This window comes from Mchenga conophoros, linkage group LG10 (genome assembly GCF_057382185.1).
Source record: "Mchenga conophoros isolate Kocher_MC1m ecotype Shallow Benthic linkage group LG10, M_conophoros_male_GT1.1, whole genome shotgun sequence".
Classification (NCBI taxonomy): Eukaryota; Metazoa; Chordata; class Actinopteri; order Cichliformes; family Cichlidae; genus Mchenga; species Mchenga conophoros.
In genome coordinates this window covers 6994996-7022282 of record NC_140535.1, presented here as the reverse complement: position 1 = coordinate 7022282, position 27287 = coordinate 6994996, and the positions used below count along the sequence as shown (strand labels likewise).

Sequence of the window (27287 nt, the reverse complement as noted above, 5' to 3'; positions counted from 1 at the left end):
AACCATGAAGAGGCCGCTAGAAAGGCTGCAACCACCAAGTACCTGCAGAGGGTCAGGCAAGTCCTGAGGAGTCAGCTGAATGGTAAGAACAAGATCCGGGCCATCAACACGTACGCCCTGCCCGTGATCAGGTACCCTGCTGGGGTAATAGGCTGGCCAAAGGAGGAGATAGAAGCCACTGACATAAAGACAAGAAAGCTCCTTACCATGCATGGAGGGTTTCACCCCAAGTCCAGCACCCTGAGGCTGTACGCTAAGCGGAAGGAAGGGGGCCGGGGACTGGTGAGTGTCAGCACCACAGTCCAGGATGAGACAAGGAACATCCAAGAATACATTGGGAAGATGGCCCCAACTGACCGAGTGCTCAGTGAATACCTCAGGCAGCAGAAACCCAAGAAAGAGGAGGGAGACGAGGAACCATCATGGAAGGACAGGCCCCTGCACGGTATGTACCACCGGCAGATAGAGGAGGTGGCTGATATCCAGAAATCCTACCAGTGGCTGGACAAAGCTGGACTGAAAGACAGCACAGAGGCACTAATCATGGCAGCACAAGAACAAGCTCTGAGCACAAGATCCATAGAGGCTGGGGTCTATCACACCAGGCAAGACCCCAGGTGCAGGCTGTGTAAAGATGCCCCAGAGACAATCCAGCACATAACAGCAGGGTGCAAGATGCTAGCAGGCAAGGCATACATGGAACGCCATAACCAAGTGGCCGGCATAGTGTACAGGAACGTCTGTGCGGAGTATAACCTGGAAGTCCCGAGGTCAAAATGGGAGATGCCCCCAAGGGTGGTGGAGAATGACCGAGCTAAGATCCTGTGGGACTTCCAGATACAGACGGACAAAATGGTGGTGGCTAACCAACCGGACATAGTGGTGGTAGACAAACAGAAGAAGACGGCCGTAGTGATCGATGTAGCGGTTCCGAATGACAGCAATATCAGGAAGAAGGAACACGAGAAGCTGGAGAAATACCAAGGGCTCAGAGAAGAGCTCGAGAGGATGTGGAGGGTGAAGGTAACGGTGGTCCCCGTGGTAATCGGAGCACTAGGTGCGGTGACTCCCAAGATAGGCGAGTGGCTCCAGCAGATCCCGGGAACAACATCGGAGATCTCTGTCCAGAAGAGCGCAGTCCTGGGAACAGCTAAGATACTGCGCAGGACCCTCAAGCTCCCAGGCCTCTGGTAGAGGACCCGAGCTTGAAGGATAAACTGCCCGCAGGGGCGTGCTGGGTGTTTATATATATAATATATATATATATATATATATGTATATATATATATATATTGTTCACTCAGGACAAATTGCCTTGGGAAACAGAATCAAAGTAAAATTGCTCCCAGCAACACAACTTTTTTTTTTTCTCATTTGCAGCACATTTAACAACACGAAAAACATAATGTCACGTGTACAGACCCAATATCTGATTTAAAAACATGAGGAGTTACATGTTAGTGTAACCCATGTAAAATACAGGGCTGCAAAATCCCTTTTTGTAATCTAAGGCTATAGCCTGTTATTGTCACAAGGGGGTACTGTGATGCAGTTTTGTGTTCTGACGACCTTGCGTCTAGTGCGCCGGAAGTATTACCTGTCTCTTCCTGTGAGATCTTCCCTTTGATGGCGGTCAAGTATGTGTCGGAGCACATGGAAAAAGTATCTTGGTATGCAATACTGCAACCCGGTTAATGAGACCAGATTGTTTTACGTATAAATGCTAATAAGGTACTCTTTTATTAGGCCCGGAACTCTTACCACAAAGGGAATAACGTCTGTCAAGTTATTTGTGTCTGAAAATCCCGGTGAGTCACGTGCTTTTGTTAGCTACCTGTTAAGTTAGATAATGTATTTCACTAGCCGATTCAGCTCAGAAACCTTTGAACAAAAACCAATCGGGAGCTATGAGAATCTGGCGTGTTGTTTCACTTCTCCTGTTGTTTTTTACAGTGTGTTATAAGCAGTGTTGGGAAGGTTACTTTTAAAATGTATTCCATTACAGAATACAGAATACATGCTCCAAAATGTATTCTGTAACGTATTCCGTTACGTTACTCAATGCCAGTAACGTATTCTGAATACTTTGGCTTACTTAATATATTATCATGCTTTTTACAACAACGTGAATGTACTATTGCTGTGTGATTTATTACTATTACTGAAGGTCCGCGACTCCGAACTGTAGTAAAGGGACCTCTGATTAATACGGCGGGGTCCCTGTCGGCTTGTAGCCGAAAAATAGCTTTACTTTGTTGTGTGGGTCAACTTTGCTAGCAGAGACAGAGAGAGGCGTTGAAAGACTGCTCCAACGGAACTTATTGTTTTTGGAGGAAAACACGAACACGGTGTACAGTCGAGTCTTAATAGCTTACTTACAACTAGGCTCGTCAGACACTCTTCTTGGCTGAAGTGGTTATTATTATATTTACATGCTTCCAGCTCCCGTTTTTCCTCGATGACAACTCGTACCTTTCCACTCCCCTTTTTCTCTCTCCTCGCGCTCAGACCCATAACGTGTATGGCAGTCCATTCTCCCTGCAACACGGACTACACTGCCCATGATGCTACATTCTTTAGAGCTATGCTTGTAGCATTCTGCCTGTTAGCTTAGCACAACAACATCAACAACGAAAAGGCGCTCTCTCACCCAGGAAATGCACAGTCGCAGAGAGAGAGAGCGTCGCCCTGTAACCATGGCAACCGTAACGCTGCCGCCTGGAACAACAGAACGTAGCTGTCAAACAAAACCCAAACAGTCCTGACCCGCGACAATATTAAACAGGAAAGTACCGCAGTGTAATCCATTGATTTCAACAAAGTAACTGTATTCTGAATACCACCTTTTTAAACAGTAACTGTAACGGAATACAGTTACTCATATTTTGTATTTTTAATACATAACGGCGGTACATGTATTCCGTTACTTCCCAACACTGGTTATAAGTGTTGTGTGCTTTGAGCTAAACAACGCCAATGCTAGATGCGATGCTAGCTGCTAATAGCTGTTAGCCACCCTGTTGGGTCTGTCTAGCACAGGCCCACCGCTGGAACGAGACAATTTAAAAACACAGCAAAAGCATTGAACACCAAGTAGGCAAAGTTCTTTGTGTTACTCATGCATGAGGGAGACCTGCCTGGAGCCAAGTGTCGTCCCACCACTTGACCTCCATCAGACTCTCAGCCAGGTTCCCCATAGCACTCCTTTTATTGTGGTTACATGAATATGCACAGGGTCATTAACATATAACATCCTACATAGGTATACATGTGAACAAAGAATACTGTGTGTGTGTGTGTGGGGGGGGAAGGGGGGGGTCAGAGTGTGACCCCATAAAGACTTCCCTAAACCTGCTGGTCTGGAAGTCCAGCAGTTCATCTAAACAAAAGGCATTTAGACTAAAACAGATATAGCTACGTTTATCCTACCATAAAACAATAAAACAAGGTACGACCTCTTCCCATGCTCCCAGGATGTAGGTGTGCATTCCAGTGTGGAATACACACCAAGCCTTTGTAGCCTGCTAAAGATCACACATCCTATCACTACACAATTGATTATACACCTCTAGGCATATATGGTTAAATATTTCTAAGCATAAATGACAATCAACAATACAAAACCTAACACACCCCACCCCACCGAAGCCATATTCCGATCGGGGAGGTATTCAAGTAGAAGCACTAGCTCTGTTTATATTAGAATGGTTATGTCTGAATAGATATGAGCATATTTCAAGTTTAATAGTATTTGCACTGAATTAAGTTACATTTGCTTGTAAGCCTTAAGGATGGATGTCACTTTCATTGCTATGACTGTTTACATTACTGTTTAAGCTGCTGATGTTCTTTGTTGTGATATAATTTTGATAAAATTGTTGATACTGGTACAAACAAGTTACTGTAACTCTTGTAACTTGGTAAAGCTAAAGGGAATGCCATTTGTGATTAATACATTTGGAAAAGAAGTTAATGAGCTCATGTTAAGAAGACAAAATGGGAAAAGAAATTGATTGTTCTGCACTGTTTGTGCAGATTGGTTTTTTGAACTTGATAGGTTTGTAGCATAAACCTATTCGCTGGAACGTTAAGGACAATCTGCTACACAGCAAAAAGCAAGACTCAAGGCACCAAAGTTCTCTGGTTTACTCATGCATGAGGGAGACCTGGCTGGAGCCAAGTGTCGTTCCACCACTTGACCACCATCAGACTCTCAGCCAGGTTTCCCCACAGCACTCCTTTTATTGTGGTTACATGAATATGCATAGGGTCATTAACATATAGCATCTTACATAGGTATACATGTAAACAAAGAATACTGTGTGTGTGTGTGTGTGTGTGTGTGTGTGTGTGTGTGTGTGTGTGTGTGTGTGTGGTCAAAAGGGCCATATAACATAAAAGCACAAAGGCAAACATCCTTGGTCAGGAAGAGGGTAGACTAGACCCCCCCAGTAAGGAAGTCCAGCAGTTCATCTAAACAGAAAAGCACTTAGACTAGAACAGACGTAGCTACGTTAATCCTACCATAAAACAATTAAGACAAGATGCGACCTCTTCCCGTGCTCCCAGGATGTAGGTGTGCATTCTAGTGTGGAATACACACCAAGCCTCTGTAGCCTGTTAAAGGTCACACAACTTATCACTACACAATTGATTATACACCTCTAAGCATATATGGTTAAATGTTTCCTAATACAAATGACAATAATAAACTCTAAACCCAACATCACCACCCTGTATTGTCATTTTTTAAGGCTATACAGCGTATATATATCTTCAGCTCTACACCACTTGTCAACATTTTCAGTGCAGGCTTCATTTCATACACACATATTAGCCTTAGCATCCATGTCACTCTGCTGCAACAGTATGAAATTGGTAAAGGTGTTAGCAATCATTTTATTCACCATCGATCTGACACATGGCAAGATGCAACCTGTAAACAAGCAAAGCAAAGCCAATAATGTAAGAATGGGAGTCAAAAACTTTAGAAACATATTCCACCATGGTCCAGATGTCAACCAGGCTATCCAGCCTTGTGACGCGTCTCCTCCTGATGTGTGATCTGCCACATATTTCTGCAGAGCAGTTAAGTTCTGCAGTGCCTCATAAATGTCTCCTCCAGTCGTATATCCATCCGGAATAAACGTACAACACGTCTCTCCAATCAGCTTACACACTCCTCCTTGTGATGCTGTTATTAAGTCTAGGGTCAGCCTGTTCTGCAGTACCATCGTTCTGATGGCCTGTTGCTCCTCCGCTAAGGCTGTTCCCAGAGTCTTAGTAAGATTAATGTGTCGCAGTAAGGCATATCGGTTGATCTCCACATGATCCCGCACCTCTGCAACTCCGATGTTTGGGATCAAACTTTGGAAGAACTTAGCTCCTCCACTCCAAATGCGGAATTCTCGCGGCACTCCAGTGTCTACTGTCACTCCAAAAGAGTTAGGTGAGGCTATATCCACCTCACGCTTCCGTCGGTTGCTAGGGTGATGTTCAACTCTGTCCATGAAGAAGACATGATCTGATAATTTCACCACGGCGCACAATCCTCCCCATCCCTCAGGGAGTGATAGATAGGCTTTATGTCCACACAGGAAATACCAATCAGCCAAAACTCTTGTTCCTTTGCTGCTCGGCACCGTCCTTGAACATCCTGTCCACTTCTGACTCTTTGCTCTTACTGGTATCCTGTAAGCCAGGTTGAACTTGCATTCAGTCCTCCTTAATGTCAAGTTCTCAGCGCACCTTGCATTGGTCAAGCATTTCATACACCTGCTCTCATTCTCTGGAGGGCAGTAGGTGTATATGTATCCACATAAGCGAAGCGGCAACTCCCCCACTGACAGTGATCCATTGTTCATCACACACAACGGCAATTGGGCTGTATTCAGCTTGTTCAGCAATATTATGTCTGGCAGTGGGTCTGACACTTGAGGCCAGGCCAATAAGTCAGTTTGTCCAGAACAATTCACGTGTAGAAGTGGCGACTTACTCCAGGTGATGTTCAGAGGTGTACTGTAATTGGCCTGGGACCAGAGGACTCTGTTGCCAGGATGAGTTGCTAAGCCCAACAGACACCAACTCCTGTCCTCTGGTATACTGTACGGCCACAGTCCAGATGTATATGCGGATAACGGCATATGAGCACACACATAGCAGTCCGTCCTATTGTTCAAGTGAGCAGTTGTATTCATAAACTGCCACCAAAAGTTTGTAGAATAGCCATGAGGGTATTGGGTGTGGTTTCCTTGGACATACAGGGTCTCCACAGCTGACCATGATGACATCAAAGCCATTACACCCAGCAGGGTAGACAACACTTTACCAGCCATTCTGATGAGTACCTGTGGCTCAGTTGGTTTCTTCACCGGATTGAGACGAGGGGCCCTGGAGGCTTTCCCCCCCCCTTTGTACCCGGTCTTCCTGCCACTTACTCCGAGCTGGCCTGGATGTGTGTCACCTTCTTGCAGTGGCTTTGGTGTATCCAGGTGGGTCGTTCTGCAATTTTCACAGCAGTTGGTGTTGTCAGCAGAGCCTGGTACGGTCCGTCCCACCGTGGCTTCGACCAGCACTTCCTCTTTATGACCTTTATCAGCACCCAGTCCCCTGGCTTCAGACGTTCTTCCTGTACAGAAACAGAATCATCTGGCAGATTATTTGCACTCATGACTTCTTTGCTTTTCAGCATGTTAATCATCCAGTCTGCTAGTGTGTTTTCTTCTTCTGCTTTATCATTATCATTACAGAATACTGGAACTCTAAATGGCCTGCCATATATTATTTCAAAAGGCGTTAGGCCATTATCAGTTGGCGTGATTCTCATATACATTTTCACTAGCTCAATGCAGTCTACCCATGTTCTGCCTGTTTCCTCCATTGTTTTCCTGAGTCTCAGCTTTACTGTGCCATTAGTCCTTTCAACCAGCCCCGCACTCTGTGGGTGATATGAGCAGTGGTTTTTCAGCGTTATCCCCAGATGTTGTGACATTTTCTCAATTACTTCATTCACAAAATGAGGACCATTGTCACTGTAAATAGTCTGGGGGATCCCATGCTCTGGGATCACATTTTTGCATATCACTTTAGCCACTGAAATAGCATCTGCTTTCTTAGTGGGGACAACTTCTACCCACTTTGAGAACGGGCACACAATTACCAGGCAGTACCTGTAGGTGTTACAGTTAGACAACTCAATGAAATCCATATGGATTACTTCAAATGGGTAGCTGGGTCTGGGAAACCTCCCTCTCCTAGGTCTGAGGTTCCCCTGAGCATTATGTTTACAACATATTAAACATGCTTTACAAAAATGTTTTGAATAAGCATTGAATCCCAGTGTGAAAAACTGCTGTTCGACTGTTGCCACCATTCCGGCTGTCGAGATGTGGCAGAGCCCATGGCTCAAAATTGCAGCAGTCCTATATAAGTTTTTCGGCAATATAGGTTTATCACAAAGATAGTAGACATCACCTCGCAGGCTTGCTCCTTTAGTGAGCCACAGCTGCTTCTCAGCTGGAGGTGAGTGTGACTGCATGTCTGCTAACACATCATGTGTGATGGGCATAGTTTGCTCCTGAGACGCCAGAACATGAACCCCATGTGTTCCAAGGGCCGCTTCCTTTGCAATTTTATCTGCAAAGGCGTTGCCTAGTACAGTGGGATCAGTGCCACGTGTGTGTGCTGCACATTTACAAACTGCAACTTTACTAGGCAGTAAGACTGCTTTCAACAAGTCCTGTAAAAGTGTCGCATGCTCCACCGGTTTCCCTGTTGATGTTGTCATGCCTCGTCTTGACCACTGAGCAGCAAAGAAATGAAGTGTAGCATATGCATACTGACTGTCTGTATATATAGTCACTGCCTGCCCTTCAGCTGCCTTGCAGGCTTCTGTCAGAGCCACTATCTCAGCTGCTTGGGCAGACATGGAATGTGATAACTGCCCAGCACGGATGACCTGCACATCATCCACAACAGCAAAGCCTGTTTTAGTCTTTCCCTCTGCTGTTTTAAAACTGGAACCATCAACAAACCAAACTTTGCCCTCAGTGAGTGGTATGTCCGTTAAATCACTTCTAGGTTTACACTGTGTTTCCACATGCTCACTACACACATGTGGTGTACCCTCCTCCTCTGTGGGCAACAATGTAGAGGAATTCAAAGTTGTACACCGCTTAATAGTTATGTGTGGCTGGGAGAGCAACAGTGACATTAGAGATAAGTGTCTGGCAGGTGACAAGAATGTCATTTTAGTCTGCAGCAATAAAACATCAACCTCATGTGGAACCAGCAGGGTCAAAGGGTGAAACAAAACAATTTCACCAGAACACTTTACGGCTTCAGCGGCTGCACACACAGATCGCACACAGTGAGGTAAGGCACAAGCCACAGGATCCAGCCTCTTAGAATAATAAGCTACTGGCTTCATGCCACCTCCACATTTTTGTGCTAACATGGACGTCATAAAATGTCCTTTACAGTCAACAGTTTGAACAAAAGGCTTGTTATAATCTGGAAGTCCTAAAACTGATGCTCCTGTCAGCATCTGTTTCAGCGTGCACAAAGCTTACTCCCCCTCAGGGGTCCAACTTAAACTTTCTGACATAGCCAAAGGCTTACTGTACATCATATCTAATAATGGCTGCGCAATTTCAGAGTAATGGGGCATCCACGATCGACAGAAATTTAGCAACCCTAGGAATTGCATCATGTGTTTCTTTGTCACTGGCCTAGGTGCTGCCAAGATAGCTGTTTTCCTCTCTGGGTGTATGCTCTTTCCTGCTGCACTAAGCAGATGTCCTAAAAATTTCACTTCTGTCTTTACCCACTGTAGCTTTGAAAGTGAGGCCTTGTTACCTGTCTCAGCTAAGTGAGTCAGCAATGCCAATGATATGTCTTTGCAGTTCTTCTCTGAATTGGATGCAATTAAAATGTCATCGACATATACCAACATCTGTGAATGTGATGGAATCACAAAATCAGACAGACAATTTGTAATATTCTGTGTGAAAATTGTAGGACTATCACAAAAACCTTGCGGCAATCTGGTGTATGTGTATTTTTTGCCTTGATACGTGAAACCAAACCAGCCTTGTGAATTCTCATGTACTGGTATGGAAAAGAAAGCATTACTTAAATCTACCACTGTGAAGTGTGTCATGTCTGGTTTAAGCTGATTTAATAAGGTGTGGGGGTCGGGGACGCATGGAGCTATACTCTCCACTGCCTGATTTACAGCTCTTAAATCTTGAATCATGCGCCACGACTGTGAATCAGCCTTTCTAACTGGGAAGATGGGTGTGTTACATACTGCTTGTGGAGCTTCAACTAGTATCCCTGCTTTAATCATATCCTCTATTACTGGTTTAATGCCTTCCACTGCATCAGGCTTTAAGGGATATTGTTTCACTCTTGGCCTAAAAGACGTTTTGGGTTTTATTACTACTGGACTCGCTGTTGTTATTAACCCCACATCAGTCTTCCCAGTAGACCAGAGCTTCTCTGGGACCTGTTTAAGCTCCGGGTGATCTTTGACATCTACAACATATCATTCTGCTGTGTCATTCTCACTCCCCTTTAAATGTGTTTGTGGTATGGTGTGTGTCACCCATCCCAGCTTTTTACGAAAGATGCTGTGCTGCATGTCTGTCTCCCAACCCCCTCCAGCTTGCTGCCACATTCCAACACTCTCCCCCTGTCTCACCAAAGATGCTAAGTCTGTCCACTCAGCTGTGCCACTCTTTGTCAGTGAAATGTGTGGTGTTTGCCCTGTAAAAAGTTGTTGTGCAGCTTCAGAAAGGATCACACTACATCCAGCCATGGTTTCACCATCAGTATATATTGCTTTTATGGTGATTCTCTGTGGCCCTAATTTCAGCACTTTATCTGTGTAGGCATCATCAGGCCCAGGCATGGTCTTAAATCTCAGTGTGACATGCAAATCTTCTGGTGGCTGTATGTCATGGCTAGTTGTCAACATTTCCTCAGCTGCAGCTAACAGTTTACAGTTTATTTGATCAGGTCTGGAGGCCGACAGGTCAAGTGTCCAGTAATAATGCAAATCCCCACTGTCCTGATGAACCATTGTCTCAGCAGTTTCACCTTTTCCTGCAGCTATCATCCCAATGGATGTTGGAATTATTGAAATTCCAAGTTTCATCATCATATCTCTTCCCAAGAGGTTCACCGGACAAGTTGGGCACATTACAACTGAACTCTGAACTGCCTCTCCTGTGATAGGATCCCTAATCCACACTGGTTTAGAGATTCTATGCTGATTTAACTGACCATTTGCAGACTTCACATAAATTGTGCCATTTGAAGGGTCAACTCCTGACACATGATCTTTTAAAACAGTTTTATCTGCACCTGAATCACACAGAAATTGAACAGTTTTGCCTTGCACAGTTAACGTGCGAACTGGTTTTACTTCTTTCCCTGACAGATTTAACAATACTTCAGTCAAATCTAGAGTCTGAAACACAGGCTGTTGTAAATTCTGGCAAAGTAAGGGATCATTTGTACATGTATGTGTGTTAGCAGTGTCAACAGGTGCTAGTCATTTATTATAATAAGGGTTTCTTGGATCAGGGCGCTTATACTCTTCAGGCATGCGATCAGGACACTCCCTTGCGTGATGGCCCGTTTCCCCACATGCATAGCATCTATCATTACTTTTCCCACGGTTCCTCCCAAATTGCCACGAGCCTCTATTTCACCTGAAACAAAATTTCACCTGCTAAAAAAGCAGCGACCTCAGCGCTTTGTGACTTCTTTTTTTTATTTTTAATGACTTCCTGTGCATGGCGGGCCCAGTTCATGCATTCAACGGACCCGTCAGTGTTATGACTAACATTTTGATTTCTAATAAAATCAGCAATGGGTGAATGAAAGCCATTCATCAAAGCATGTTTTAACTGTTGCTGATATGGACTGGCCTTCTCTGCACTCTCTTCAAGGCCGCTATGTTCTTTGAAAACTTCCTCTAATCTTGCCCTGAACTCATGAACATCTTCTCCTGCCTTCTGAATGCATTGGGCGATTTTGTTGTAATCTACAGAAGCTTTAAAAGTATTTCTAAGACGCTCATAAACCCCATCAACTTGGCCTCTTAAATTTGCATGGCCATAGGGTAGGACAGTATTACCATCCCTCCCTGTGTAGGTGCCTCGCACCCGAGCCCAGTTATATGTGAGACACTTCTTAAAGGTGGCTTCTGTTTCCTGACCGTTTAAACGGTACGAGGAGCAGAGTTGCTTGTGTCGGGCGATAAATTCATCAACATTAGTCAACGGGTTTCCTAAATCTTTACATGCCTCTGCACATTCAGATTCAGTCCATGGCCTGTAAACACAAATAACACGGCTTCGGTCATCTTCAACACCAAAGTGGGGATTCGCAACCTCCACCATGGGAAAGGTATCATGGAAAGGGTAGACAGGCATACCAGCTGCACTCGCCCCATCACTTTTAGTTTTGGATCTAGTGTTATAAGGGCTTAAATATCGTGCTGCGGCATCCCCAAACTCCAGCAGTACTCTGTCCTCCTCCTCCCTCTCTCTCTTCTCCTGCTCCCGCTTTTCTTCCTCCTCTCTGGCCTCTCTCTCTCTCTCTAATGCTGCTCTACGCTGTTGGTCCTTTAACGTCAGCACCACTGAAGTAGACCGCACCGTCTCATCTTCAGGTTTCACAGCTAATGCCTGCAAAGCTGCTCTCTTCGCATTCACTGCCTCCTGTCTTTTCTGCGCCTGCTCCAACCACAATTTAGCGGACGCCAGTTGTAACTCCTTCTCCTGTTTCAATTTTCCTTTCGCACAAGCTGCCTTTACTGTCAACTGGTCTACTAACACTTGACATTGTCCTACAACCAATTTACCTTCAAAATCATATTTCTTGCGCCAATGTCCTAAATACTTTGCGCTACCGGGAGCGAATTTCATCATAAACTTCTCATCACCCTCCGACACACTCTTGGTTGCTTGGGAACCCATAATAACAACAACAGCTGCCGACGTCACAGACCACGTGTTCTGCTCCGCACACACTCACACAACAACAACAACGATGACAACAACAACAAAAACAACACAAAATAGGCCTATCATCCAGCACAGTCTGGACCCCGCGGAACTTCTCAACGCCCCACAAAGTGGCGGAGAACTCACCTCTCGCCACACAAAGTAGCGAGGAACCTCTTGCTCCACAAAGTAGCAAGGAACCCGGGTATCGCTCCACAAAGTAGCGAACTTCTCAACGCCTCACTCAGTGGCGGAGACTGCACAACCACACGGTTATAGAGTCGGGCTCTTCTCAACGCCTCACACAGTGGCGGAGACTGCACAACGACACGGTTATAGAGTCGGCCTCTTTAAACTTACTTGGTGTTGCTCATTGCGTGTAGCATCAGTCCCGAATCCCATCAATCTTCGTCCATCGAGGAGAAAAAAACAGACGGCTAATCCACCGGCCCGATGACGAATTCTCACGCCTCAGGACTTTGTTGCAGGACCTCTATAAGTCCTGGCTGACGTCAGTCTTTCGGTGTGTCTCTTTTCCCCTCGGTGAACGTCGACTCTAGGGATCCGGCTCTCGAAGGACCAATTAATGATAGGTTTGTAGCATAAACCTATTCGCTGGAACGTTAAGGACAATCTGCTACACAGCAAAAAGCAAGACTCAAGGCACCAAAGTTCTCTGGTTTACTCATGCATGAGGGAGACCTGGCTGGAGCCAAGTGTCGTTCCACCACTTGACCACCATCAGACTCTCAGCCAGGTTTCCCCACAGCACTCCTTTTATTGTGGTTACATGAATATGCATAGGGTCATTAACATATAGCATCTTACATAGGTATACATGTAAACAAAGAATACTGTGTGTGTGTGTGTGTGTGTGTGTGTGTGCGTGTGTGTGTCTAAACCCAACAGAACTACTAGAAGGATTCTGGAGAACCACTGACGGTGAGAACAGCCCAACTGAGATCCTGGATGATCTTGAAATGGTGTGGCCAGCCATGCGATCGGATTGTGGGATTTGCCTGAGAAACTGATTCAAGCAACCCTGGATTTCAGATAAGCCCTATGCACTATTTTTCCTACCCGGATAATAGGGTTTGCACACTGACAATTCCCCTACAGTACACCTGTTTGGGTTTTCAACGACTTTAAAGGACAATTCAGACTGGACAATTCAAACTTCACAACGGAAACACTTTAATCTGTTTCATTCATTCCAAAGAGCTCTGATACAGTTCAGTATAAATCTTCCATTTGAATGTCTTTATTTTGTTTTGTTTTACATGTATTCACCTTTAAAATGCACTATTAGTGTGCAATTTGGGTTATTGTGTTGTATATGTATATAAATGGTAGAGGTGGGAATCACCATACATCCCACGATACGATATTATCACAATACTTAACGCACGATATGATATTATTGCAATTTTTAAAAATATTTTGCGATATTCAGATTCTGTACATAAAGGTAAACTTTATCAATATTCATTTTATCTAATATCAAAGTCTCACACTCAGTCTTTCTCTCATTTCAGTCAGTTTTATTGTTGACAAACTGAACGGTTTGTATTACAGTTTAGTCCCAACTTAACTGAATGCAACCATCTGGTACAATTATAGCTATTCTGAACTATGCAATTTATGAAAACTATGCAGCCCATTCAGCAACTGAAGAATTTGAAAGTAAATTAAAACAAAATATAATTTTACATTAAATAAAAAAGTTTTAAACTTAATTAAAATAAAACATGTCTTAAATTAAAAGAAGTAAACTGTCATGTTTATTGCTGCCAAAAAACAAGTTAAACACATTTGGACAGTGAAGGAATGTCAGGATTCTTGCTCAGAAAAAGGATCAACATGCTCTGAGCACAAAAACCTTTTTTGTAACAAAATATCGATTTCTGCTGTCCCTGTATCGATACATTATTAGCAAACAAACTATCACGATACTACACAGTATCGATTTTTTCCCCCACCCCTAATAAATGGTACTGAGACAAAGGTCCCAGTTATTCACTTCCAAGCCAACTCCTTTTGTGAGTCTCCAAAACAAAACCTCATTCTGAACCTAGTAAGATGTCTAGGGTCTCTATTTGAAGTGAGAGTGTACTGGTCCTGAGTAGAGGCGCTACATTAGCTTTAAATTTCCAGTTTATCAAGTACCACTGAGCAGTCCTTACCTTTAAATCTAAACTCTCCTCTTCCTCTCCTGTCCTGTCTTTTTGTTTATCCATCTCTGAGTAAATTTAATCCTCTTTCTTTTCTCTCTGTGAAATACAGCAGCTGGACCTTTAGCTAGCATCACACTGTGACAAACTGCACGCAAACAGTTTGTATGTTTAATGATGTTTTTTTAGCTGATAGAAACATTGCATTTGAAATTACCTGCCACTTAAAAAAAGTCACCCTCTCTATGCTCCCTCCTCTTCAATAGGCCTGCTAGATGCTGAAGTACCACATGCACAACTTATGGACAACTGCAGTCATTCCCATGTTGTGGCAAAAACAAAAGAAAAAACCACAATACCATTCCATTTTTAACCCCTGACATGGCACACATCATCTCTTTTTATGTGGCATCCCCTGGTGATTAATACACGAACAGGACTGCCATTAGTGATATGACATTCGCAAAACCATGGGCTATATAGTGAATCAGAAGAACTAATTCCCATTGAGTGAGAGCCAGCTATCGACTTTTTTTTGTAACAAGGTTTGTTGTGTTTCCATAGTATTTAACTGTCTTCCCACATACATCGCACACCTGGATCTGAGTGACCCAGAGTTCCTGAGTAGTTATGGACTTGTATTATATTAGATGTGTTTTGCTGATGGTGTTGCTGTCCCTCGTTCTCCCTGCTTGCAGGTATGTGTGTGTGGGTGTGTGTGGGTGTGTGGATGCAGGTGTATCTGGGCAGGGTAGCCCCCCCCCGCTCCAGCAGGCTGCAGAGAACGGGGGTGTGTGAAGACTCCAAACCTCCCTCCGCCCGCTCATATGTAGTGTTGATGCATGTGTGTTCTAAGGTGCCTTTAAAACCCAGGAGGGCATGGAGCTACCTGCCAGAGAGTAGCAGGTAAATGATAAATGGCCTGTATTTGTATAGCGCTTTTACTAGTCCCCCCTAGGGACCCCAAAGCGCTTTACACACTTTTACACACCCAGTCATCCACCCATTCACACACACATTCACACACTGGTGGAGGGAAGCTACAGTTGTAGCCACAGCTGCCCTGGGCAGACTGACAGAAGCGAGGCTGCCATATCGCGCCATCGGCCCTTCTGGCCAACACCAGTAGGCGGTAGGTGAAGTGTCTTGCCCAAGGACACAACGACCGAGACTGTCCGAGCCGGGGCTCGAACCGGCAACCTTCCGATTACAAGGGGAACTTCCAACTCTTGAGCCACGATCGCCCCTCCTAAGCGCATAGCCCCTCCTGCTAGCCCTCAATGTCTACGTGTATTTAAAATTGAGAGGTGGGCAACGACGCCAGGGGTGAGGTGTACACCCTGATGGGCTTTTGGATTCCGTGTAGCGTGCCCACCCCCAAGATCCTATATGTATGTGTTATGAGAGTGTGAGTAATGTGAATGTCTAAGTTGTGAGATAAAATTGAGGCACAGGCAGCCAGTAGGGGACAGAGGGGGATGCCTCCCCTGCACCCTGGTGACACATCTTTACCGCAAGGCCCTGCATGTCTGGGTGATTGTGGTGGAGCGGGAAGAGGGAGGCAGCTGGAGATGGGGAGGGAAGGAAGGGAGGGGCAAGTGACCCCTCCCTGGGGCCAGCTCCCCCGCTGACCCCAGTAGGCACCCCCATACTCTGCAACCCGCCAGGGAAAGGGGGCCCAGGCCCATCTAGACCGGGGCCCAGTACAGCAGCGCCGCCCGGCCCCACAGAGCCCGGGACAGCCTGCCCGACCCCACCTCAGAGAAAACTGCACCCACCCCGTCAGCCACTCATCATCCAGACTACACAAGACAATAGACGCCCAGATCTTCCTCCACCTCTCCTGTATCTCCCCCTCCTGCAGAGTGAGTTTCTGAAGAGAGGAGAGCTCCTGCAAGATGTAACAACCTCCCCCACCAGTTGAAGAGCCCCCCAGGTGGCTCGATGCACCGGTGGCACCCTGCACCAGGACTGGGCCCCCATACACCCACCCGCCCACAACCCCGGCAACACACCAACCAGGACCCAAGCCCCCGAGGCCCGGTCCGGGTCCCAGCCCAGAGACGGAGCGCCCCCAGAACCTCACGCCCATCCCGGACCCACCCAGGGGCAGCCAGGCTACCAGGTCAGTAACCCACGTCCGTCAGCACAGACCCTCCCCACAGATTATTTTTATTTTTCCAGTTCATGAGGACTGTTTTCTTGGCTATGCATAGGGCAGTGAAAACCATATGGGATACTGTATATTCTTTTCTGTAGTGACATTATCTAAGCTGCCCAACAAACACACTAAAGAGGAAGTTGGAATGTTACATTTCAGACACTTTGATAAGTCTTCACATATCTTGCGCCAAAACTTCTGAACTGGTGGACAGAACCAGAAAGCATGGATATAATTGTCCAGTGAATTGGTTTGGCAGTGTGAGTAGTTGTTGGTAGACGTAAAACCCATCTTGACATCCGATGACCTGTATAGTGCACTCTATGTAGTATTTTGTATTGAATTAATTGAAGACTGGGATTTCTAATTAGATCAAAGGTCTTTAAGCAGATATGAGACCAGAAGTTTTGGTCTCAGTTAACTGATAAATCCGCTTCCCATTTTGCAATAGGAAGTGATATTGATTCATCTGTTTTAGAAAGCATTCTGTATATTTTGGAAAGTAATTTGGGGGTTTTAAGACTAAGAAATTGAACCACACTTGGTGGTGTTTGTAGTTCAACTTTAACCTGGTTTAAAAAAATTCTTTACTATGGATTTAATTTGTTGATATTCTAAAAATCTTTTCTTGTTGATCCCATATTGTGTAACTAGTCTGTAAAATGAAATACATTCTGTTCCTTCTAATATATGTTCTAAATATTTGATTCCTTTACCACTCCAATCTGAAAAGTTTATCATATTATTGTTTTGTAATATGTCAGGGTTGTTCCAGATAGGTGTACGTTTGCATGGGATTAATGAAGACTTGAGCTGATAAATGGTAGATCTGAAATCTCTAGATTATTGCAAAGTGCTTGTTCTACATCTAGCCAAGGTTCATCTAAGAAGATATGATTAAGCCATCCTGAGATAAACTGAAGCCTGTTGGCTGAAGTAGTGCTGAAGGTTAGGTCTGTGAAGGTTCTCAGTCATCCAGGTCATTGTAGTCAAAGGAGCTTGCAAAGAAAAGCGTCTGGACTTCTTTAAGTTGCTTGAAGATGTTTCACCTCTCATCCGAGAAGCTTCTTCAGTTCTAAGGTCAAATGGTGGGGAATCCCAGATTTAAACCTAGTGGGAGTATGACCCCAAAGAGGGACAAAAAGACCCCCTGATGATCCTCTAATTGCCTGAGCCAAGGTGTGAAACTGGGTGTGGGTCCCAATCAGCCAGGGTTTCGGGTGAGCTCATTGTGAAACCTGGCCCCACCTTATCATGCGAATTCCTGAGGTCAGATGGCCCAGGATGTGAGTGGGCATTAAGGCGTCTGGGGAGGGAACTCAAAACTGGATTATAGATGGCAGACAGTTGGTGTCGTAATCCACCGCCTCTGTTCAAAGATGGTCGCTCACAGTGGACATAGATGGCTTCTTTCACTCCTCTTTCAAACCATCTGTCCTCTCTGTCCAAAATGTGAACATTGGCATCCTCGAAAGAGTGTCCTTTATCCTTAAGATGCAGATGGACTGCTGAGTCTTGTCCTGTGGAGGTGGCTCTTCTATGTTGTGCCATGCGCTTGTGAAGTGGCTGTTTGGTCTCTCCAATGTAGAGGTCTGAGCATTCCTCGCTGCACTGTACAGCATACACCACATTGTTAAGTCTGTGTTTTGGAGTTTTGTCTTTCGGGTGAACCAGTTTTTGTCTGAGCGTGTTGCTGGGTCTGAAATGCACTGGGATGTCATGCTTGGAGAAAACTCAACTGAGTTTTTTTGATACACTGGCTACATAGGGGATGACAATGTTGTTGCGTCTGTCCTTCTTATCCTCCCTCGCTGGTGTCTGATCTTCTTTTCTGTGCACACCCAGTTTCACACCTTGGCTCAGACGATTAGAGGATCACCAGGGGGTCCTTTTGTCCCTGTTTGGGAGGATACTCCCACTAGGTTTAAATCTGGGACTCCCCACCATTTGACCTTAGAACTGAAGAAGCTTCTCGGATGAGAGGTGAAAAGTCTTCAAGCAACTTAAAGAAGTCCAGACGCTTTTCTTTGCAAGCTCCTTTGACTGCTGAAAGTTAGGTAGTTCTAATCCTCCTTTATCCTTGGTCTTTTGTAGTGTTTTTAAGCTTATACATGGGGGTTTATCTTTCCAAAGGAATTTGGACATGTATGAATCTAGAGATCTGAACCAATCTTGTGGCGGTTTAGTTGGGATCATTGAGAATAAATAATTTATTTTTGGTAAGACCATCATTTTTATAGCAACAACCCTTCCCATGAGTGATATGAGTAAACATTTCCATCTAGCCAGATCGCCTTCTACCTTCTTTAAAAGTGGGATATGGTTTAATTTTGTTAGATCTGCAAGCTTGGGAGAAACATTAATACCTAAATATTTTATATTTCCCAATTGCAGTGGTGTAGAAGAAAAATTATGGAAGGAGCAATTAATCGGAAGGACTGTAGATTTTGACCAGTTAATTCAGTAATCTGATATTCTTGCAAAAGAGTTTATCAATTCAATCACCCCAGAGATATTGGTTTGTGAGTTTTGGAGAAAAAGTAACACATCATCCGCATAAAGGCTGATTTTATGTTCCACGTTCTTGCATTTTATGCCCTTAATTACTGAATTCTGTCTAATTGCTGCTGCTAGTGGTTCAATAAAAATTGCAAACAGTGAAGGGGGGAGTGGGCATCCCTGCCTGGTGCCCCTCAGGAGACATAAGCTGGAGAATGTTTGGTCATTTGTTTTGACACAAGCTGTTGGGGAATTATATAATATTTTTAACCAGTTAATGAAAGAGGATCCAAAACCAAATTTGTGTAAAGTTGCAAATAGAAATTTCCAGTTAACTCTGTCAAATGCTTTTTCTGCATCTAAAGAAAATATTGTAGTTTCAAGGTTTTTACTGTGTGAGTAGTCTATCAAATTAAGTAATCTACGTGTATTTGTTGATGAGTGCCTACCTTTTATGAAACCAGTTTGGTCAGGATGAATTAAGAGGGGGGTTATTTTCTCTAGTCTCTTTGAGAGAGCTTTGCAGATTATATTAAGGTCTACATTTATAAGGGATATTGGACGACAGCTTGAGGGATATACAGGGTCTTTGCCTGGTTTTAGCAGGAGATTAATGTTTGCAGAATTCATATTTGATGGAAGTCTGCCCTTTTCTTTGATTTCCAACAATGTGTCTGTGAAGGTTCTCAGTCATCCAGGTCATCGCAGTCAAAGGAGCTTGCAAAGAAAAGCGTCTGGACTTCTATAAGTTGCTTCAAGACGTTTCACCTCTCATCCGAGAAGCTTCTTCAGTTCTAAGGTCAAATGGTGGAGAGTCCCAGATATAAACCTAGTGGGCGTAACCCCCCACAGAGGGACAAAAAGGACCCCCTGATGATCCTCTAATCGCCTGAGCCAAGGTGTGAAACTGGGCGTGATTGGGACCCACGCCCAGTTTCACACCTTGGCTCACACCTTGGCATTAAGTTAAACAGATGTTTAACTTAATGCAAGTTAGTGTGAGTGGATATGAAAAAGGTGTAGCGGATTCTTATCTGGTGTGAAATTAATACAGCCACGGAGTGATATTGGGGTCGCGATGAAGCTGTCCGTCCACGTACAGCCGGTCCACAGCAATGACAGCGCAGGAGCCCTTCTGGGTGAAGCCGCGTTGGATTGGGAAGAGGACCCTGCATCGTTCCAGGATCTCTTTGGGGAACTGGTCATTCACGCTGAAGTCCGTTCCTTTTAATTCCCTGCTTTTCACCTGTTCCTTTTGTTTGAAGTGGCCGAATTTGGCCACAATAGGACGTGGTCTCCCGGTCGCAGCCCTGCATGGGGCCGATGCGATGCACCCTATCAAAGGCGATGTTCTTCACCGTGTTCTCCGGCAGCTTCAAGTGGGTTTTGATTTAGCTTTTTACCGTAGTCTCCGCGTCTTCTCCAGCAGCTTCTGGAATACCAGAAAATACGAGATTATCATGCATGCCACAAGCTTGTAGATCAATAACTGTTTCTTTTATTTTTTTATTTTCTCTATTTAGCTGGGTAACATTGTCTGTGAGACATTTCACCGACTCCCTTAGCATGGCATTTTCAGCAGCGAGCGTTTCCACCTGCTGCCGGCTGAACTCCAGGGATTCTCGCAAGGATTTAAATTTGCGGTGAAGAATCTCCACCAAGGACAGCCTTGCATTGAAACTGGACAATCGTTGGTCGATTGACTCCAGTATGTCGACAATATCTTTGCCGGCTGGCGATGTTGTGCTGGGGGAATCTGCCGGGCGAAGTCTTTTTGACGACAGCGTCGCTTACCTTGTCCGTCACTTCCGTCACTTACCTCTTTCGTCAATTACCTTCTTCAGTTCACTATCCTTGCCAACACCTGTCAGTGGGTCACCAGCTTCCTGACGTATAGGCAACAGCTGGTGAGGCTGAGGAGCATCACATCCCACACACACTGGAGTTGAACTCCCCCTTCTCTTCTGGCTCTTGGAGTAGGCAGACGCATCTTTCACCCTCTCCTTCCCTTAGCTTCCCTGCTGCTGCTTCTATGTCGTTGTCTTGTCTGACTCTAACCCTGAGAGAGCCTCTCATTCTGGCTCTTGTTCTCTAAAACTAAAGAAGAACTATGGATTTGATAAACTGGTCCCTTAATGCAAATGACACGCTATTCTCGACCAGAAGCCTGGGTTCGGGAGAGCCCGAGTGTCCCGGAAGGACGTTCCCTGCTGGATACACGATGGAAGGGTGGTAGCGTCATCGAGGACATTGAAGACATCTACTTATTCGGAACCATGATAACAGGGTTCTTGCTGTTTGGAGCTGGCTTGGCCCTGGCTTATCGGAAATTGAATAAAGCAGTGACTGCTATTCAAAACCCCACAAGGCTAGCCACTCTGATCGAAACTGTGGGACGAGCAGTGAGTGCTCAGACTGTTCTTACTGAACGAAATATGGGAAAGATCTTGGAGGTGCTCATGGCTCTTAAAAGAGAGATACACCTGGAGACCAGTGATGGACATTAGAACGAGTGTAAAATGGATGCAGTTCGTTCGACCTAAACCAGTTACCTCCATCTCTAATGCGGCTATACCCCCACCCCCGATGGCACCAGCTGCGTGAAGGTTGACGCCGAGGAAAACAACAACATTCTTCCAGGAGATATGATAACGAGAACGAACTGACTCTCTGCCCTATTCCTCAAGGCCACCTGCATAGGCTGTGGACTGTTGATCTTAGTTCCCTGTTGGGGGCTGTATTTAAACCCTCAATGTCAATCCCGCTGTGTCCCAGCCAGTCATTCAGTCAGTCCCATGCTGCGTTTGTTCTGTCTTCACAAAAAACACTGTCCACATCCTCAATTAACCTGTTTGGGTCTTCTCTTCTCCATCCCCTCAATAGGACCATGACAGAATAAGACCTGTGCCATGAAGATACATCAAAGCCAACAGGAGACGAGTCTTACACCACTGCCGCTTTTATCATTTGGAGCAGTCGGAGCACTCACCGGTGTTGAGTGAAACTGAGTTTTTTTAATCCTGCTCATCACAAAAAGACTCCTGTTTCTTCTGCTAATAATCCAGTGACTCTTCAACACACCGATAGCCTGTCAAAACTTAAGACTGTTTTTTATCAGCCTGAATCCCAAAAAACTGTTCTGCCATCTCAGGCTCCTATTTAGGACATTCACACCTGTGACATTGCTGTCACTATAACAACACCTCTCTGTCAGCCAGTTCCTGCTCACAGGGTGGCTCGGACCCTGGCTCCCTCTTCACCTGTTCCTGTTCCTCGGGTGAACCTGCGTCATTTCTGTCTGCTGTTTATTTACTTTCCAGCTATTTGAAACTTTGTCGAGGAAAAGCACAGAGTTTTTTAAATGGACTGACAATGAGGTGGAGTTGTTGCTGCAAGTAACACAAGAGTGAAAGTTGCAAAAGCAAGCGAGCTATCTAGAGCATGTAAAAGCTGATATTAATCTTTAATAGGGCAGTCAAAATTGAGAGCAAACAAAACAATAGCTATACAGTGCCGTCTGCCATCTTAGTTGAATTGGTCACATGACTGCATCATGTGACTAAAATGCGTGGTGTACGTTTCCTCCTGCACCTGTCCCTGCACCACGGCTGAGGGTAGCCAGGACCCAACCAGTCCCCGCACCTGTATCTGTTCCTCGGGTGGGGACGACTAGGGTTCGGCCAATTCCACCACCTGTTCCAGTTCCAAGGGACACAAAGCCCAGTCCTCAACCTGAGCTTCAACAACAGCAAGAGGTTTCCACACCTGCTGGCCCTGCTCAGTCTCTTCCAGAGGTTTCTGCACAGCTGGCCATGCGTGTCCATCAGAACTGATTCATGTTTCAGAACTGAAACAAAACCACAAAAAACAAGGAATCCGAAGCACTCAGTCCAAACACAAGGGCATAGGAGTCCGCAGTCAGGCAGATCAGGGGGTCGACCTGGAGGGTGACTGCACAAAAGTCCACAGTTTATTAGTTCGGGGGGCGTAGCATGATCAATACACAAGGATGCTAGGTAATTGTGCAGAGGGATAAGATGTTCCGTGGAAGACTTGGCTGGTGATTTTTCAGTCATTTCATAAACATGCCCATGAACCTTTAAGGCAGTGTTTGTTCTCCTTAAAAAACACACGTGGATTCAGAATATAATCTCCCAACTCATGCTGCTGTGAGCCGTGGTGACGACTTGGACGCCGCCTCCTCCTGGAAGCCGTGGTTGTGGAGGCCGGTGCCGCTACGGCTGAGATGAATGTAGTGCTGGAAGCAGCCACCGGTTGAGGTGAAGAAAATGCAGCACTTGTCTGCTGCAGTGGTGACACAGGCATGGACACAGGTGAGAGACTGGATAAGCCGACTCGTACTCCCGTAGCCGGCGAAGAAAGAGCTGCATCACCGGCTGTGTCATGAACTGGCTGTGTGGAGGCAGATGAGGACCCAAACGCAAAACTCACGGAGACAGGAACTGAACTCAAAATCACTGCTTTATTGCAGGCCTTAAAACGAAACAGAACTAAACTGGGAATACTAACAGAAGACCGAGGGAACACAGAAAGACACAGAGGTTCGGGGAGGAGACATTGACCACGCGACACTGAACTGATGGAGACATACACATAAATACACAGAGGGCTAACGAGGGAAGTGGGAGCACACAGGGAACACAGCTGACACAGATAATCATAACGAGACAGGGCAGGAGTGAACACAGCATGACGCATACTGACGAGAGACTGTAAAGTAAAACAGGAAGTACACAGAGGTTCAGACAGGAGGAGAGAGAGCACGGGGAGAACACAGGCATAATGGGCTGGGGAAAACATGGAATAAAACACAAGGAAAGACGAGGGCTCACAGATACACAAGGGCACACAGGAGGTAACCAAATAAGGAACATCTTAACTGAATAACCTAGGAACCAAGGCATAAATAGGGAACAAAATACAAAACACACAAAAACTAAGAATACTGGGCCAACATGGCCCAGGACCATGACAGGCTGGGGTGATTCAGCCTGCACACTGGGCAGCTGCTGCTCTGACGATGATGGTGAGGCAGAGGAGATAGTGGCTGTAGCAAAGTTCTTTAAGTCTGCAGGCAGGCAGTCCATAAAACCTGGGTTGGGTTAATGTGACAGACACGATAATACAAACTTGATAACATAAGACACGCAGCATGGAACACAAAGGGTGAGGGAACTTAAATACAGGGGTAGAAAAACACAAAGAGAAACTAACTGTTTCTACTTCAATCATGAAACTGATCAATGACCAGCTGATCGGCTTTTCTGTCGCAACTCCCGTCTCTCTTGTTTGTTTATCGCCCACTTTGTGCCAGAAACAAGAAACCAGCGGAGGTCGCGTTAAACAACAGCAGCACGTTTAAGCTTGATCAGCTGTTGTTAGAATTTATTTAATATTACCTTCCAGTATCAGCTGATGTTTGCTGGAGCCACAGCCGTAAAAGCTGCTGGTCATGATATCGGTTTGGTTATCTGGTGAGAGGGAAACATGAAGATGAAACCAGGAGATGTTCTTACTGAGTCATCAGAGCTCAACAGGTGATGGAGAAACAGGTTTACTTTTTAGGTGACTTGAATGAGTTGAAGGGAAGTTATAAACCGTTTCTGAGAGACAAATAACACCATAATAATTTTTTTACGTAGCTGACAGCTGGTAACTGTGCAGGGTCGGACCTAGCAAAGTTTTGCCAGGGGGCCAGGTAGGGCATTAACAGGGAGAGGGGGGCACAAAGAAGTACTTTTCTTTCTTATTCTCATTTAAAATATCTAGCTTTTAAAAAATAATTATCTGAGTCTTACAACAAACGATTGATAGATTGATGCATATATACCATCAGAACAGTGTACATCACTGTCACAACAGCGATTGTTTTCATTCAAAGGCTTTTTCCTATAATGGCGGGCTGCTCTCTAGTCAAACTGCCTGGGCCGATTTTTTTGTCCCAGTCCAGCCCTGTATGCAGCTCATCTGCAGTCTGGTGTTACCTACATCTTCCTATTCGGAAGGCAGAATTTCCGAGTTCTGAGTACAATCGAAAGCACCACGACTGCAGTTTTTGTGTTGGATGTAAAAAGCGCACATGACGCTGTGATGTAGGCTCGAATCATGGCAGCGGTCAACGACAGTCCAGGTGTGGAATTTCTCTCGTGGAAATATGCACATTATTTTTTCCTTTCTATTAGTAGGTGGCACAGTGCACTTGTGGCAAGTAAGCAAGCTAGAAGACTGGCAGTCTTGCTGGGTATCCAGTTACAGAAGCAACACATTAACAAGAGAATTCAGAGTAAAACCAAAGTTACTTTTCCTAGTAACTAGTTACTTTGAAAGTAATGAGTAACTTGAAGTAACTGAGTTACTTTTGATAGAAGTAAGTAGTAATGTAACTAAGTTACTCATTTAAAGTAACTTACCCAACACTGTCAAGGACACATCTAAAACCTGCAGGACACCGGCTCTCGAGGACTGGGTTTGGACACCACTGCACTAGGTGATCAACACCAAGGCCAAAACCAAGTGTGTTTACAGAAATAATCCCTGATTTGCAGACCCTCTTACCAAACACAGTCATTTAAAATTTCTTAAATCAACTAATTTGTCTTTTAAAAATCATAATATAGTCAGCAATTAAATTTGATCTTACTTGTTCTCCACTCTGGGTTCTTTGTAAATTGAGATTTCAGCAGTAACTAGAAGATGTGAATGCAGTATTTATGTCCAATCCTTACGGCTACTGTTACTGAAACCAACCAACTGAAAAGATAACAGCCACAAGAAGCAGTACCCTCTATGGTGAAGGAAACTAGAGGCCAAGATAAAGGCAGAACAAAGGACAGCCAACTAACTGCCAGAGCTGTTAAAAGATGTGATGAAGAAAGGGATGCTTAAGAAGTACAATAAGCAGTCCGTATCTGTGGCCTTAGAAATTAGAACAGCCCTGCCAAGGCTGGAGAAAGAGCAATACTGGAAGAGAATATGGGAAAAGGATGAAACATTGCTCAGTGGTTAGTGGATCTAAGAGCAGACCACAATAACCTCCCTGAACAAGATCCAGGGACCATCATAGTGGCAGACATCCATGAAAGAGTCTCAAGCAGGAAGACTAGACAGCGCTAGGCCTTGACATAATCATATGGATCGATATTTGTGATTTGACTCAAATTTTGATTAAAGAGGAATGCAAGATGTTTCATTTTCTTAAGGTAAGATGTCATAACATAACCAGAAAAGACAATGTATGATTTTTAAACATTGTTACAGCTTTTTTTTTTTTTACATTTAAAAAATTTGCAAATGAATGAAATTGTTGTAAAATATAAATTTCACAGTGACAAACAAATGACAAATGAACTGTAGCTCAGTTATTGTCAGTTTGAATCGATATGTTTGTTGGAGCGATCGAGAGAGAGAGAGAGAGAGAGTATTTAGTATTTAGTATTTAGTATTTATTTATTTATTGTCATTGTCAAGAACAATGAAATTGCGTTTGGGGCTTCCATACAACCCAAAAAAAAGAAGAAAATAATAAATACCCCTTAAAACCCAAGTGTACATATTTAACCCAGTGTGACTCCAATGCAATAAGACAATCCTTAGCAATAATGTTCGTAGAAATTCAGACAAAGACCTGAGAAACATGACAAAATACAACAATGCAACCCATTCAATATTATTGTACTGTGAGATATGATATCAGATATGATAGTTATCTATTTAAGAAAGAGGGGGGGGGGGGGCAGGAGGGGGAAGAGAATAAAGATATGATGCACCAATGCAGACCAGTTCATTGCTATTAAGAAGTTGGATATGGTTATTGTCCGTGAGAGGGGGGCAGAGAGTTCAGGAGCCTCACAGCCTGTGGATACAGGCTGTTGGCCAGTCTGGATGTTCTGGCCTGTATAGACCTGTACCTTCTCCCTGAGGGCAGCAGATGGAAAAGGTGGCGCGCAGGGTGATGTTGGTCCCGCAGGATACTGTGCACCCTCCTCAGACAGCGAGTGGGGAAGATATTACTGATCTCTGGCAGACTTGTTCCAATAATTCTGCCAGCTTCTTTCACCACCCGCTGGAGTGCTTGCTGATCGGCCTTGGTGCGGCTGGGGAACCACACTAGAAATCCATACGTCAGAACGCTGCTGATGGCACAGTTGTAGAAGTTCAACATCAGAGATCTGGGAATGTGTGCGCTCCGCAGTCTCCTCAGGTAGTAGAGGCGCTGTTGGGCCTTCCGTACAACTGAGGTGATATGGTTGCCCCAGGACAGGTCCTCGGTCACAGTTACCCCCAAGAATTTAAAACTGCTCACCCTCTCCACCGCCTCACTGCCAATGAAGAGAGGCAGATGGTTGTTATGACCCCTCTTCCGGAAATCTACAATGATCTCCTTGGTCTTTTTGGTGTTTAAGACCAAGTTATTGTCGT

At 44.8% G+C, this 27287-nt stretch overlaps 1 protein-coding gene across 1 annotated transcript; it reads right to left on the bottom strand.

The window, feature by feature from the left end:
* Window positions 1-4820: 4820 nt before the first annotated feature.
* On the bottom strand, window positions 4821-6382 carry LOC146565295 (uncharacterized). Its single transcript, XM_085290157.1, has one exon. The coding sequence runs from the start codon at window positions 6333-6335 to the stop codon at window positions 4821-4823; it is 1515 nt and encodes a 504-aa protein (XP_085146283.1). The 5' UTR covers window positions 6336-6382.
* Window positions 6383-27287: the final 20905 nt, after the last annotated feature.